This window comes from Micromys minutus, assembly GCF_963924665.1.
Source record: "Micromys minutus genome assembly, chromosome: 1".
Taxonomy (NCBI): Eukaryota; Metazoa; Chordata; class Mammalia; order Rodentia; family Muridae; genus Micromys; species Micromys minutus.
Window position 1 is genome coordinate 229,782,595 of NC_137969.1, and position 16,476 is coordinate 229,799,070.

Sequence of the window (16,476 nt, forward strand, 5' to 3'; positions counted from 1 at the left end):
TGATTATACCTTTCTATTGCGTCCCTCCAACTCACCATAGTGTCCCCCATTCTCCCTCCTTTGAAGCATAGGCTCTGACTGAAACCTGGAGCTCATCAGTTTCTCTCTGCTGGATGGCCAGCGAGCACCAGAATCTACATGTTTCTGCCTTTCCCCAAAGCTCAGTGGTTACAGACCCCTGGCTCTGTGCATGTAATCTAGGTGTCCAAACTCGGGTCTTCATGCTTTAGCTGCAGAAACTGTACCAACTGAGCCTCCTCCCAAGTCCCTTGTCTTCAGTTTCTATCAGTAATTTCTAGGCACTCTGTTGAATAAACTGAGGAAGTAGGACATCAACTAAATATTCGTTTGGATGTGGTTTAATTTCAATAGACCTATAGGAGTGGAGAGAGGAGATAAACAGCCAGCAGGTGTAAGGATGCCAAGGCTCCAAGTTCTGGATGCTCATAGAGGAAGTAGGCTCATCGGGAGAAGATGGAGAACACCCACTGCTTGTTTGAACCCTAAAGGTCTAGACGAAGCTATAAGGAGGAACATGAATGGTTCTGATCAGAGTGGTCCTCGCGGTCACTCCCAGGGCAGGCTAAAGGGATCATGTGATGGTATGGGCTAAGAAAGGGTTACGATGGCTACTCGGAATTGTTTTCAGGTATCTCTTTCAGAAGAACCAGAAAGTAGCCTCATATATTCCCCAATGTTTCTCCTCTGAGGACATCACACAGAGTGGGAGTGGGGTTGAAGATTTCTTCCCTCACTAGAGAACTTCCATGATGGCTACAGGGAGGAGGGAGATGTTAGCCCGTGGTCTGGGAAGCTGCAGTTTTTGTGTTTCACCCTTCCTCCTTCAGGTCTGAATGCTGGTGCTTTCTATGCCTTATCCACTCTGCTGAATCGAATGGTGATCCTGCACTTCCCGGTAAGCCAGATTCCCAAGCACGAGGGGCAGGGAGGTACTGTCTAAGTCTGCCTCTGCAGAAGCTGGGTAGTGGTTCACTCTTGGGTCTAGCTAGTTCTAGGTAGCCTCCAATAGGGGTGTGCTTACGGGATTTGGAGGGAGATGGCCCTGGGTCTCAATTTAAGTTTGGGTGGTTTTAAACTATGTCACAGTAAATAAACTATGTCATAATATGACAAGCTTTTTATCATCTTAGACTTCTCTCTTTTCTGAAAAAGAGATAAAACTGCCTTCCTTTCCTCCTTCTTCTCTTCTTCCTCCTCTTTCTTCTCCTCTTCCTCCTCTTCCTCCTTTTTCTTCTCCTCCTCTTTCTCCTCCTCCTCTTCCTCCTCTTTCTCCTCTTCCTCTCTCCCCATGCCCCAGTCTCTGTCTCTGTCTCTTTCTGTATGTCTCTCTCTGTCTCTCATCTCTCTCCCTCTCTGTGTCTCTGTCTGTCTCTGTCTCTGTCTCTGTCTCTGTCTCTCTCTCTCTCTCTCTCTCTCTCTCTCTCTCAGCAGAGTTCCATTATACAGCCTTGGCTAGCCTGAAACTTAGAGACCTCCCTACCTCTGCCTCCTGAGTGCTGGGACTAAAGGCATATGCCATTTTTCCCAGATACAATTACCTCTTGTAATGTTTTCCTTTAAGAGTAGAGAATAAGAGCTAGAGAGATGTAAGAACACCAGTTACTCTTCCAGGGGACCTAGATTCAGAACTCAGAACCCACATGATGACTCACAACCACTTGAAACTTTAGTTCCAGGGGATTAGAAACCTTCTACTGGCTTCTTAAAACTACTGGGCATGGATGTGGTATATTTGCAAACATGTAGGCAAAATATCCAAACATATAAAATAAAATTTAAAAAATTATATAAAAAAGGCTAGAAAAGAGAGAGAGGGCCGGGTGACCGCCATCAAAACTCAGGACCTTCCTGTAGGTGACTGAGCCCCCCAAAACAACCTCGCAAGTGCTCTCCCACCTGAGCCCACAGGGAGCCTGCCACACACCCTACTGGCTGTCAGGGGAGGGAACTCCTGGAAAAAAAAGAGAATAAGTAGCAATACTTGGATATATGTATAGTTATATAATATTTACTATATGGAAAATGTTTAATTTTGAACTCCTATATGTTCAATTAAAGTGATTTTTTCTATTTTTATTTCTTTGTTTGTGTATGGTATTTTGCCTGCATGAATGCCTATGCACCATATGTATGTGTAATGTCTATATAGAGTAGAAGAGGGGATTACATCCCCCAAGGCTGGAGTTACAGACAGGTATGAGCTGCCATATAGGTCCTGGGAATTGAACCTGGGTCTTTGGCAAGAACAGCAAGTTCTTCCTAGCTCTTAACTACTGAGTCATCTCTCCAGCCCTAGCATTTTATTTCTTATTAACTAATTAATTAATTTTGTTTGTTTGAGGCAAGGTCTTTCTAAGTAGACCTGGCTGTTCTGGAACTAATTAAAGCATTTAGGAAAAGTGTTTCTAGAGGCTGGATATTGGAAAGTGAAATGGAGTGTTATAGAGTCAGGTGCTCCAAGACCCTGGGTGTCACTCTAAGAGTAGAAAGCTACCTTAGATCTGAGATCATATTCCAGCTCTCTTAATAAAATGAGTGTCTGTGACCTTGGGCTAGCAGGTCAATCTCACTGTCCCTCTGTTTCATATCATCAAATGGATACAGACTGACTCCTAATTGTATGGTGGGGATTATGAGAATTAAATAATAATGTCAACATATTATATATTAATATTACATATTATATATTAACACTACATATTATATATTAATATTATGCATATTATATAAATGACTTTTTCTTCTTCTTATTATTATTATAAGATTATAAGAACTGTCCAACATGTTTGACATTAAGAAATGACATTCTTATCTTTAAATATGTTGGGCCACACTCATAGCTATCCTGAGATACATGATCACAGGTTAAACCCATCTGAATAATGGAATGAAATAAATATATATGTTTCAAGAGATTTTTTTTCCTCCATAAAAATGGAAACAATGATACATAAGATAGAACTGCTGCAAGGACTAATTTAAAAATATCTGGGCTCAGTAAGCACGGTGGTGTACTTCATTAATCCCAGCACTTGGGAGGCAGAGGCAGCTGGTTCTTTGTGAGTTCAAGGTCAACCTGGTCTACCTAGCAAATTCCAGGTCAGACGGGGCTATATATTAAGACCCTGTTTCAAAAAAAATTAGTGTGTGTGTGTGTGTGTGTGTGTGTGTGTGTGTGCCTGTAAGTTGTTTTAAGGACAAAATTTTGGTGGTTGGCCCCAGAATACAGGGCCATAGATGCACAGCTAGGGTATTATTGTTGGTAAGAACAATATTCTAGAAATTTCTTGAGGTTTTTTTAATCTTAGGGGCTATTTTGTCCTGGTATTTGCTAAATACTGGCCACCTTGGGGGTGGGCTCTGTGGTCTCCCCAGGGGGAAGAAGTGAATGCTGGAAGAATTGGTCTGACCATTGTCATCGCAGGGATGTTTGGAGCTATGATCTCAGGCATCTGGCTGGATAAATCCAAAACCTACAAGTGAGTGACTCTTTCTTGATCAAGGCTTGAGGCCCCTTGCTTTTGAAATGGCATGTGAATTAGGAACACAGCTAGTTAGGTCTGGGGCAGAGCAGCTGGAGGTCTACAGTTCTGACTTACTTTCTCTGATTCCTCATTTACAAAGTGAAACTCTATTCATCTGTGTGATCTTGGGAGGACTTGGAGTAGTGAACACAAAGGCTAGCTTAGTCTTCCTCCCTATCCAAAAGCCCTGTGGAAAGAAAAGAGGATGGAGAGGTGAAAACAAAATGTGTGTGTGTAGGGGGAATCTCAGCAGTTGGAAAGTTTGCAGAAACCCCAAGGAGCAAAGAGCAGGTGATTTCACTGACCCTTCCCCTGGCTGCTCTGGGCTTTAGACCAGTTTGCAGTGCATTTAATCTTGCACTTGTTTTTATCTTGTTTGCAAATATCATGTGCCTTGGGCCTGGTTATCCAGTATACTCCTAAGGGATCATAAAAGCTTTTAGTGTATGCCAACCAAATCCTGGCCTAGAAATACAAAATCCTGACATCCCATTCTCCAGATGCCAATGTAGTAAAAGGGTCTGCTCTGTAAAATGCGAGCTGGGGTTGGAGAGATGGCTCAATTGAGAAGCGCTTGCATGAGAATCTAAGTTTGATCCCTAGGGTACACTTAAAAAGACACTCATGGTGGGCACGTGCTTGTAATCTGAGCCCAGGGATGTAGCTGTGGTGTTTGTTGGGCATCAGCTCACCAATCAGCTTTGGAGGAATTCTCCAGAGAACAGATTCTCTAGGGGACAGTCTCCCAACCTATTCCAACTTACACCCACATGTTGAGAATCAAACTCAGGACCTGAGTCTGCTAGGAAAATGGGCTACATTGCCAGGCCTGTCCTTCCCTTCTGGTTGTGACTCTGTGTTGTCCCTCATGCAGAGGATGTTCAGTGAACACTAGCCATGGGTCAGCTACCAGGATGGTTCTGCACCACGGTAGGCAGCATTCCAGGCTGCTTTGTCAAAGCCTCCAAAGTTCCAATGTCTGGAGGCAAAACAGTGCTTGACCTGTTCTCTGCCACACAAACCCACTTCTGTAAGCCTCTGGACAGGTCAAGTCTCACTTCAGTTGGCATAGTCAAAGGCCAGCTGAGGCCACTCCCAGGGATGTGACTGCCAGGCTTACTAAGGACGGTGAGGAGCCTGGCTCAGCTTAATTATTGCTGGTGAAGCTTGGCTGCCTTCTTGTCTCCACATCTGTTAGTTGCTTGTTTCAGCCAGATACAAAAGCACCAAAGGCTGGCCACCCCCTACAAGAGGACAGAAGTGTCCCTTCTTCCAGGGCCTGCCCTGCAGCAGAAGGGAGGGACTGGAATGTTGGCCTGGCTGGGTCGTGGGCAGCTAGATGATTTATTTAGATGAATTAGAAAATACAGTAGAGGCCTGGGAAGACTCTGGCTCCATGCTCAGTACAAGTGTCCAGCTGCCAATCACCCGAACTTTCCAACTCTCCAGACTTTGGGTTGGAGGCTGGAACCTGGGAATTGAGGTCTATCTTAGGCTGGGACTAGGAATAAATTTTTTTATTTATTTGTTTGTTTTAAGTAGCTGCTGTGTGAAGATAGAGACATGGTTTAACAAACTCAGCAAAAATGAATTTTTTGTTTGGTTTATTTATGTACTTATGTATTTATTTATTGCTCTCTGGTGGGTATATAGAATCACTGAGTGTGACTCATGTTCCTGTGTATGCTTTCTGCAGGGTGGTGGAAAGAGGGGGGTGGATGGGTGAAGGGTGGAGGCCCCTTAGTCTCAAAACCAGGACAGAGTTGCGTCCTCTAGAGGCTATGGCTTTGAACTCTTTGAAAAATACAACTGCATAATAAATTACTATTCTGATGTGCAGCTTGAGACATTACTGATGTTTCAAACCAAACTTGGGTTCAGATCCTACCTCCTGTCTTGACTCAGCTAGTGACTGTTTGTTTGAGAGGTTTCTCTGTGTAGTCCTGGCTATCCCAGAACTTGCTCTTGTAGACCAGGCTGGACTCAAACTCAGAAATTCACCTGCCTCTACTTCCTGTGTGCTGGGATTAAAAGGTGTGTGTGTGCTCACTAGCAGCCAGCTTCAGTTAGTGACTTTGAACACATAATGAACCTCTGTTTCTTCATGAACCTTTGTTCCTTCATTGGTAAAATTATGGGTGGTCAGAGATTGCAGTTATAAACATATGTCAAATATGTAACAGAATCTGAACACTGATGTAGCCTTAGAGTTACTCCACAAACCACATGAATACCAATCTCAGTCAAACAGGAATGATTTGTTGAATGCACACCTTAAATCTGGTCAGACCATGGACATAGTTCAGAATTAGGTCTGAAACTATGACAATGGACATCTTTTTTTGTGTCAACTTATAAAGGAAAAAAAAAAAAAGAAAAGAAAACACAAAAACCATGAGTTCGTATACAGGTGCAGGAAGTGCTTCCCAGGGGTTGGCTCTGACTCGAGCCATTTTAGACATAACAGTTCATATTGGCCTTTGATTTGATGGGTCCTATGTAATGCTATGCTGGAGGGGTCAGACCACAACAAGCTCAAATCAAAGTGTTAGTTTCATATATCATAGTGTGATTTCTGTGTTCCACTGTGTTCCTGGCTTCTGAGGAGACATGTAAAGGTTTTGAGCACTCATGTCTGAGTCCTGGTGTTCACAGCAGGCAGAAGGGTGTGCTGAGCCAGCACCCTATGCAGAATGTATGGGGGGAAGCAAATGCAAGTCTGTTTGCAGGAATCAGGGTTACACAACATTCCTGGGTGGCCAACACTGTGAAGGGAATGTGTGGAAGACAGTAGGAGGGGTTAATCAGACCCAGGACAAAGATAAAGGCAGCAGGGAGTAGGTGGCAGGTTCTCCCTTAGCTTTCAAAGTAGAGTGCACTTAGTTTAAAATTAGAGCTCAAGATTAGAGAATGTTCTCTTTCAGCTCCATTGTCTGGAGCAAAGTAGTTCAGATCCACTAGTCAACCAGAAAAGCTATGCAAGTGGCCACCAGAAGAACATATAGAGGGAGTCAGCAAGCAAGACTGCTGTTCAGCGTTGCTATGGGGGTTTGTTACTCCAAATGTAGAAGGCAGTATTTGAAAGCTTTAAGGAAACTGTGCAATGGTGGCTCATGCTTTTAATCCCAGCACTTTGGAACCAGTGGCAGGTGGATCTCTGGGTTTGAGAAAAGTTTGGTTTATAGAGTGAGTTCCAGGACAGTCAGGGCTACACAGAGAAATCCTATCTCAAAGGAAGGAAGGAGAAAGGAAGGAAGGAAGGAAAAGGAGGAGGAAGAGGAGGAGGAGGAGAAAGAAGAAGAAGAAGAAGAAGAAGAAGAAGAAGAAGAAGAAGAAGAAAGCAAGCGAGCTTTAAGTAGTGTCAAACATTAGTATCTTGACCATAGCCAATGTATATATGGAGAGATCTGTACAGAAACAGAGTACGCAGCTATAGTAGAATGACTTCATATTTTATTAGTCTTACCCTTTGTAATATTGGTCATGGTGTAATTATTTATTGTGAAATGAATAATTGTTGGATGAGTGTTACACACCTATATGGAGATGCTTCTATAAAGGCATATGTGCCAGCATACTCCAGAGAGTTGGAAATAGAACAGATATTCAGCAGATCCTTGTGGAATGGACAGATTAGCCAGCTAGGTACTCTTAGTAGAATATGTAACTCAACTGTTTTGCATTTCTCCATAGGGAGACAACACTGGTAGTGTATATCATGACTCTGGTGGGCATGGTGGTATACACTTTCACCTTGAACCTGAACCATTTGTGGGTAGTATTCATCACTGCTGGCACACTGGGGTAAGTTCCATGCCTGACCTAGTTAATTGAAAAACACATCCCCTGACTTCTACAGTGGTCCGTAGCCTAGGATGCAATGCATGTTCCCTGTGCTGCCTCCTCACTGGCCCCAGGAAATGTGGAAATGGTGTTGGAGCATGCCTTCAATGCCATCCATCATTTAGTAGACAGAGGCAGGCAGACCTCTGAGTTTGAGGCCAGCATGGTCTACATGGTAAGTTCTAGTTTCCTACACAGCTAGGGCTATGTAGAGAGACTTAACCATAAACAAAACAAAACTTGAGTCACATCCGGTAGCTGGGCTGTTCTGTTGGGATGGAATGAAGCATGGCCTATGCCTTCAAGACATCTGAGATTCTAGGGACTGTTTAGTGGCTCTGGGTCTAGGGTATTAGAGCACAGGCATGCTCTGAGCTTCTGTCTCCTCATCTAAAAATGAAAACAAGCATGGCCAGCTTTGTAGGGTGGTTGGAAGGAATGAGAGATCTCATGATATGAAGACCCAAGGGAGCGTGGAACCGGTGGGAGGAACCGGAATCTTCAGATGTGTTCTGTGACTAAGTGCACAGAGCTACAGACGCTGTAGGGACTTTGCTGAGCTCCACCTCCCAGCTCTTTTCCCTTAGGCAGTATGAGCATGTCTATGAAAGTGTGTGAGAGATAGCCACCCGGCTCTCAGTGCTTCTTTGCCTCCTATTTAGGAGGAAATAAAGAGAACTCCAAACTCCTCCTCCTAGGTTCCAGGGACTTCCCCTTCTAACCCAGGACCCGTGGACCTGGGACACATTCTCAACTGAAACTGAAACACACCAGACATTCTTGTCCTTTCCATAAATGCTAATGTGTCATTACTTGCTGGAGGGAAGAATGTGGAAGACATTAGAGATTCACTGAGCCCAAGGCCTAGACATCCACAGAGGGCTCCATTTTTACAAACACCACCGTAGAGGATGGACAGATAACCTGCTGGGAAGAGAAAAGCAGGGGAGGAAGGAGTCTAAAGGGAAAAGGAGGGCTCCCAATTTTTGTTCTGGAGGCACTCCATTGTCTTGTTCTCTGGGTTTGGACTTCAGCTTCTTCATGACTGGCTATCTGCCCCTGGGGTTTGAGTTTGCGGTGGAGCTCACATACCCAGAATCTGAAGGCATGTCATCTGGCCTCCTCAATGTGTCGGCACAGGTAGGGCCCTGTTTTTGATTTGCCCCTTGCCTTGCTGTGATCCTGTATGGCATCTTAATCTTCCCCATGGCCTACTGGATTAAGCCTTGTTCCCCAGCTTCCTTATGTTTTCCCAGGTATTCGGGATCATCTTCACCATCTCCCAAGGCCAGATTATTGACAACTATGGGTCTGTGCCTGGGAACATCTTCCTGTGTGTGTTCCTTGCCCTTGGATCAGCTCTGACAGGTGAGTGGAGGTCTGAGAGCCAGATGAGGCCCAGGCTACTGTTTGGCACCTGTGTATTGACTGGTGATTATAATGGGTAGCACACAGGTGGGGACAGATGAGTGGGCTTGGTGGATCTGTTTGGGATGGGTTAGTGACTTTTGGCATCAGAAGGCCCATGTTTGATGTTGACTTCCACAGCTTATACAAGTGGGGCTTGGTTTCCTAATTTGTATAGTGAGGATTTGCAGATGGGGGGTTAATGTGTATAAAGTTTCTTTTGAAGAGATCCTTAGGTGTAGTCCAGTGTCATTATTGGCTTCTGCCTATCAAGCACAGCAGTGCCTTAGGGTGATTTTGCCAGTTCTGTCCTGATGCTCTGATGTAGGACTGGGATATCCGTAAATAAGGATTCCTTTTCTTAGGTAATCTTGATCAGTGGATTTGCTTGATGACTCTCTTTTGATGCTCTTCTTCTTTTTTGATCTCAGCTTTCATTAAGTCAGATCTTCGGAGACAGAGGGCAAACAAGGATGCTCCTGAGACTGTGAGTGTGTGGGAGCTTGGTGTGGGTAGGATCTGGGTTTGAGGCTATTGATAAGGATGTAGTAACACAGGTGGGGCTTACAGGAGCTCCCAGAGGAACTGGTTTTTGTGGGGGACTGTGAGACAAGCTCATCTCTCATAAACATGGCATTTAAAGAATTTCCTTAGTGGGTGTCCAGTATTGCTCCTATGTCTTAGCATCTTTTTCCATCTTCTTTTCTAAATTCTTCAAAAGATATATTTTTATGTGTTATGAGTGTTTGCCTACTTATACAGACGTGTACCATGCATGTGCCTAGAAACCACAGAGGCCAGAAGAAAGTATCATATCCCTTGGAAGTGGAGTTTGCAGGTGGTTTTGAGCTATCATGTAGGTGCTGGGAACCAGACATGGGTCCTCTGCAGCCAGTTAGTTCTCTTAGCCACCGAGCTGCTTCTCTATCCCCATCTTTGACTTTCAACCAGCCTCCAGGATCCTGTTGTTGTCCTCAGAGCATTATCATTGCTGTCACAAACTGCAAACAGCATCTCCTCTTGTGGTCCTGAACTAAGTTTTAGGTCCTTGGCTTCACTGCTATAAACTATAAACTTGGTGTTTGTGACTATCGAGGGAATACAGGCACCTTAATTGACCTCTCTGTGATGGTATTGGGGCTAGCTTCTTCATAGGCAGAGTTATGGGGATGGAGCCCAAAGTTTGAAAGAAGACCTTTAAAAGGGCAAGATGCAGGAGCTGGTGGCATCAGGGAATGGAACCAGGGGTATGTTCCAGAACAGAAGTGTTTCCCATCTGCTCATGTCAGCTGGAAACTACTTTAACCAATGATAGGATTACGTCTGAGTCGGGAGTTCCATGGCAGAGTGTTTATTTAGCATCCCCAGAGCTTGCCTTCAGTCCCAGCATGGAGGAGGAGGCAGGTTCAAGTGAGAAGGAAAGGAATTTTGAGTGTGAGGAACCAAGTACAAAATTTGTTTTGTTTTATACACACACACACACACACACACACACACACACACACACACACACAAACCATCCTTCATAGAAAAAAATGTACATAGCAAATATACAAAAGTCTTTAAATCATGCCATAATTCTATCATCTAGAAATGTTATCTGCCATGTATGTACCTGAATACATATAATGTGCATACAGGTAGGGTATGTGCCTGCATGTAGAGGCAGCAGGAATTTTCTTTGTTCATCTTCTACCTTCACTGAAGCAGACTATTTAGCTGAACTCATAGCTCATGCATATAGCTAGTTTGGTTAGCCAGGTTCTGAGGACTCCGACTCCACTCTTTGTTGCTAGAATTACAGGTGGGTCACCATGACCAGGAAACATTTGACTGGGTTCTAGGAATCTCAGTTCATGTCCTCATGTTTACCTGGAAATGCTTGAACCATTAAACCAGCCATCTCTTCAGCCTTGGCTTCTTTGTTTTTAGACATCATCTCTTTATTTATCTGTGGCTAGTGTAGAACTCACAGTGTAGCCCAGGCAGGCTTCAAACTCATGGTGATTATCCTGCTTTGGCCTTGTGAGTGCTGGGAGTACCGGCATTGAGCTACCACGCCTGGCTTGTTTTCTTTTTTGGACAGTTTGGTTGTTTGATTGGTCTTGGTCTCTCACTCTTTCTCTCTCCTTCCCTCCCTCTCTTCTCTCTCTCCTCCCTTTTTCCCTTCCTCTTTTCCCCACTTCCTTCCCCTCCTTCTCTGAATTGAGTCTATTCTTATTACTACAACACCCCAAGGTAACCAGTTTTCCACAATGCACTTTTAATTTAATAACTTCACAGTGTTCTTTAATATGAGGAAGCCATAATTTAACGATTTTCTGTTTGGACATTAAAAGTATTCATAATTATTATAAACACTACTATGATTTGTGCTGGTTAACTCACTTGGTTTGAGTGTGATGTTAATATTCTAATGGGGGAGGGGTTGTGTTTGTGACCACCATGTTCTGCAGACTAATGATCTTTGGGATGCAAGAAGGCAGTTTGGTTTGGCACAACTAAGAAGCCGGTGTTGGTTCAAACTTGGGAGAGTCTAACTCTGAGTAGTTTATTCTAGGCATTTTTAAAGCACAGACCAATTTGGTGAACTTTCCTGGTATAATGAACTCAATCCTATGTATACAACAAAACACACATAAATCTCCTCAAGGAACAAAGTAAGCTAAAGATCAGAGGTGACCACACGGAAACTCTCAGTAAAGTTCATGTGACACCTTCCATAAAGATGGGCTCTATAGATAAGCTGAGAAAAACAAGCTTAGATAAGAGTCTGGGGAGGATCCAACGAGGTCATAAAGGTCACCAGGCCATTAACCACACCCACTCCTAGCTCTCTGGGAAGATAAGGTTAAGCATCCTTCCCTTGGCAGAGATAACCATGTGTAGAAGGGACACATGGGTAAACACAGAGCTCTGTGCTTCCTCCCTTAAGCTGGGGATTCATATGTTGGAAGCGGGATTGCTAAGTGTACAGTACTTCCTGAGAGAATGGGTCAGCTGCCATGCAGTTTTAAACATTTTATGGGTTACTAACTTCTTTGGAGAGAGGCAGCTAATCCTACCTGTGTTCCTTCGGTAGTGTATAAGAGTGCCCAGGTTGGGGCATCGAAAACCTTTGTAATTTTCTATGGCATAACTTTTCTGTAGGAAGTGCTTGGGGTATTCAAGGCTATGTGCTGGCTTATAACCAAGGATCTTTAGTTCTTTACTGTGTATTCTGAAATCACACTCTAGAGTTGGCAGGCAGTAGACAGCAAGGGGGAGGAGCCAATAGTAGAGTGTTTACTGGGAGACCGGGAAAGCCTAAGGTAGGAATGCTGTTATCTAGTCCTGTGTGAAGAGCAAAGGCCACTGTGGACATGGGCTTTCACTGTGCTGTGTATAGAGAGACAGAATGATCTAGAATAATGCTGGCAAAAGTATCTGGAATAAAATATACTCTTGGTGAAAAATTTTTTAAATTGGGACTGTGACTTTTTGTGTCACGTGACATGAGATTTTGCTGTATTTAAGCTAGGAGATAAAGACAAACAATAAATGTAAATAAGATATATTTACATATTACCTATGACTATGTATTGTAAACTTATACCATATTGGCCGAGTTTAATAGTTTAATTAAAGTAACTTACCAGGTCCTGGCACTCCAGCTTCAGGGGATCTGATGCCTCTTCGGGCCCTGTACTCGAATATGCTCTTATTCGCACACAATTTTTTTGAAAGATAAGCTTTGTAATCAATTACACTCTATACCTCACATTTACAGATATGCATATTTCCATCTTTTTTTTTTTTTTCAGTTGTAAAACTTCACTCTGGTTGGAGCCAGATTCTTGTACATCTTTTCCATTTGTTAATCAAGTAGAGTTGTTGGCTCAGTCTCATTGTGTAGAACATTAGAGGTAGCACTGAATGGGACTAGGCACCTTAAGTCGCTGTAGGACTCGCCCATGCTGTACCCTTGTGTTTTAGCCCTCATTGGCATCTGTAGGTAGTTGGAATTAAGGGTAGGTCAGTCATGCTGGGCAGACAGGAAGGAAGCTGTCAGGACATTCTTTTTCTGGAGCCCTGATCATTTTCTGTCCTGTGGCACTCAGTGTGACTCAGAGACTTGGAGATGAACACATTGTCAGAGGCCAGCGAGGACAGAGCATACATACATCAGGTCTGGTTGCAGCTGCCCATGCTATAAATCACTGAGATGCTGTTTAGGTAGAGGGAACTTAAGGATAAGATGACTTGGCCTTGACTGTGAAACCTCAGGTTTCTAGCACCTAGACAGTAGGGCTGCATTGTTCCTAAGCTATTTCTGAGGGGGATTTTGAGGTGGTGGCTTTGAAGGAGGTAGGCATGTGTACATTGTGTGTGAAACAGAGAGTGACCAAGTCAGCTCTAAGTTGTCTGAATGGGGGTTAGTAATGGCGGAGGCAGATGGGGTGCCAAGAGGCCTGCGAGGTTGATACTGAGAAAGGCTGGGTTACTACAGCTATGGCCCTGGCCATGGATAGGACCCAAGCATTCCTAGGGACAAAAGCACCGTTTGTCCAGCTGGCATTGCTCTGGCTTGGCCCTAACACCCTCCTCTGGGCCTTGAGCGTTGCTGGCTCTGTGGTAATGTCCGTGTTCAAGGCCCTTTTGGCAATTAGAAGACAGACAAATGCCCAAGCTGGCAATATGCACCAGGGTTCCTACAGAATTTCCAGGCCATACTTAATCCCAAACCCACTTAACCAAGTGTGAGCCAGGAGACTTACAAACTCTATGCCATCCTTCCCCAAAGAAGCCATGCCCAAACTTGTTCCTTCCAAAAGCTTCTGCAGTGCTTTTTTGAGTATGGATAACCGCATAGCCATGGGGTTCAGATATAGTTAGGCAGGGTGTCTTAAAAATTGCTTTAATGACATCTATTCCACGGACGACATGATAAACCCCATCCTGGGGGCTGCCTCTCAATGGGCTAGCAGGAGATTCTGAGGGAGGTGCCAATCTGGAACCTGGGACAGCTTAGTTGCTGGTATGAGGAGGGGAGGTGATTTTGGGGCTGTGGGAACAGGAAACTTTGTTTCCTCTGGTGAGTGGTGATGGTGGGAGATGGGGTTTTGGGGACACATGCAGGCTGGGCTGCTTGTTTCCTGTGGCCTCCTGAGCTTGTACTGCATTGATCGGTCATGGATGGTAGCTGCTTCAGCCAGGCTGTGGTCTGTATGATTCTATTACAGGGCTGTCTGTTTTCCTTACCTTCTAGAAAGTCCAGGAGGAGGAAGACGAAGAGGAAGAGAGCAATACCAGCAAGGTACCCACCATCGTGTCGGAGGCTCGTCTCTGAGAGAGGTGGCAGAGACTCAGGGACACAGACACTCACCTCTTGGTTCCAGTTAGCCATTCCTGCCCGCACTGGAAGATGTGTGCCTTGTGTGGCGGTGCCTAAGCCTACTGGACCACACCTGAGAACTCGGATGGTTTACTTGGGGAAAACCTCATCTCTCTCCAGATGCAGACTGGATTCTGGTCCCCACTCCCTGTTAGGTCTTGAGCTAGTGTTGGGAGAGGCTGTTGGAATCCATCCTTGTTTGGTCTCTCGCCAACTCTTACCCCTTTCTTCTGTCATGGAGAATGCTTGCAAAATTATCCTAAGAAAGCTTATTCAGGATACTTACTTTTTCCAATGTCTTCAGACCACTTCTTACTGAGAAGGGGTGAGCAGCTCCGTCTGAGGGTGAGGAGAGGAGGTGCCACAGCGGGCCTGCATCACTCCACCAGGGCAGCTCTGTCTGGACTCTTGACCTTGGCCCTTCCCCTAACTCTGGATGTTTTCCGACAAAGGAGGTGCTTGCCCAGGGCCTTGTGTCCCAGACCACTCAGAATATCTTCACTGGATATTGCACTGGGAAATGCAGCCATCAGGGGCTCATGGCTCTACCCTTTAAGTTAGTCTCTCACTCTACACATAAGGCCATCTCTGAGGAAAGAGCTAAATGGTAAAAAGAGGTGTTTGTTTCAGTTAAACATGATCCCAGGTATGTTGAGAACTGTATTTGAACAACCAGACCCCCTCCCTGCCCGTTAGAAAGAATCTTTGTCAGATATTTTGCATTTAAAAGGATTCCTTTTAAACAAATACCAGTTGATGGTTCCTCCTGCTGTCTGCTGGTTATACTCCTGGGCTTTCTTTGTGTCTTCCCTGGAGAGAACTGGCAGCTAATTGCTCCTGTGTCTTGAGCAACTCTGGTCATGAATCTTTGTGTTGTCTGGCTTTAGCATACCAGATTACCCAGTTTGCCTGCAGTACTGGGATATTGGGCCAGAAGGGATCTGCTTGCGTGTACACACGTGTTTGTGTGTGTATGTGTACAGACCTGAGCAGTAGATGGGAGGGAAGTAGCAGTCTGGGGAGGGAGTGTTAGGGATGGAATAGGGAGATGCCTTACTTTCTGTCAAGAGAAAGGTGTTTTTTCTTCAACTTTTCAAAGTGGACATGTTTACTGAATCCATTTTTTTATTTAAAAAAAAAAAACAATTTGTATTTTGTGATACCAGATATTTTAAGGCAATAAAGATTTTCAAAGTGGTCTGCCTTGTCATTGAGTGAGGTAGTGGCAGTTTTGGGAGGTCCCCACTAGGTTATTACACTTTCCTGAGACTGTCTGGAAGATGGCTGGGGGTAAGGCCAGGACTTGGGGCCAGCAGCATATCTGTGTCCTTTGTTGACAAGGGTGTAACATCCTGTTGGATTTTAAAAGAGACTTTAAAGGTTCCTGGCCGCATACGTAGAAGCTATAACCCAGTGGCCAACCTGCGACCCTGACTTTCCCCGTCCTGTGTGCATGCTGGAATGTGCTCCTCCTTACGGGAAGGCCCCGTGTTGTCTTTGGCTCTGCCTCAAAGGGCACTGAAATGTTTTGTTTGACCACCCCAGACCCACACCAGCTTGCCCTGGCTGGTGTCCACAGTCTGGTTCTAGCAGCAGCAGCTTGGTGACTTTCTCTCAAATGGCATTCCCTCCTTGTCCTCCCCATTCTGATCTACTTAACGACTGTAACCTGCGCTCACAGCTGTCACTTTTTCTACATCTTTCTTGCCTTGAGATGTGCCCCATGCCTGTGACATCCTGGTGCTCAATTTCTCAGCAATTTTTATCTGGAGCGAGCCCGGTTCCTGTGGAGTCTGATATTCATAGTACGTGCTAAGTGCATACCTGCATGTCATACCTTCTGGACTCTCAGTGAAGGCACTCATATGATGTATACCCAGGGAGCCACATCATCTTATACTTGCTCAGCTCCAGAGGGACCGACATTTCTGGCTCCAACAGCCCTGGCATGTTTACTGTTTAAAGTCATTTAAGGCAGATTTTCCCTGTAAAGCACTGAAGTTTTCTATGCACTTAACTAAAACCATCAGCCATCCTCTTTACCTTTGGGACCACTTCCCTCTTCTGACCTCCTGCCTTTCACAGTTCCAGCCTTCACACTTCTGTGGCTTCATGGTACTCATTTCTTTCATGGCTACTTTGTGCCTTAGGCATTAAATGACCATTTAATGCTTTAGATCACCTTCTGGGCATTGAATCTCAAGACATCCACCTTTTGGGCATTTGAGTCTCAGCGGAGATCCTCCCTCTCACCCCAGCTCAGGGAGGTCTTTCTGATCTATTTAATTATCATCTATCTGTTCTATT

At 44.7% G+C, this 16,476-nt stretch overlaps 1 protein-coding gene across 1 annotated transcript in view; it reads left to right on the forward strand.

Annotated features, from left to right (window-relative positions):
* The window catches only part of FLVCR2 (FLVCR choline and putative heme transporter 2), a gene marked incomplete at its 5' end in the record, with an annotated part of 61,039 nt that extends 46,113 nt beyond the window's left edge, over window positions 1-14,926 (forward strand). Inside the window, 7 exons of the mRNA XM_080910155.1 lie at window positions 849-916; window positions 3,397-3,500; window positions 7,239-7,349; window positions 8,423-8,528; window positions 8,645-8,756; window positions 9,227-9,282; window positions 14,044-14,926. Coding sequence (XP_080766281.1) covers window positions 849-916; window positions 3,397-3,500; window positions 7,239-7,349; window positions 8,423-8,528; window positions 8,645-8,756; window positions 9,227-9,282; window positions 14,044-14,124 — 638 coding nt within the window. The 3' untranslated portion in view covers window positions 14,125-14,926. The remainder of the gene's footprint in view (window positions 1-848; window positions 917-3,396; window positions 3,501-7,238; window positions 7,350-8,422; window positions 8,529-8,644; window positions 8,757-9,226; window positions 9,283-14,043) is intronic.
* Window positions 14,927-16,476: the final 1,550 nt, after the last annotated feature.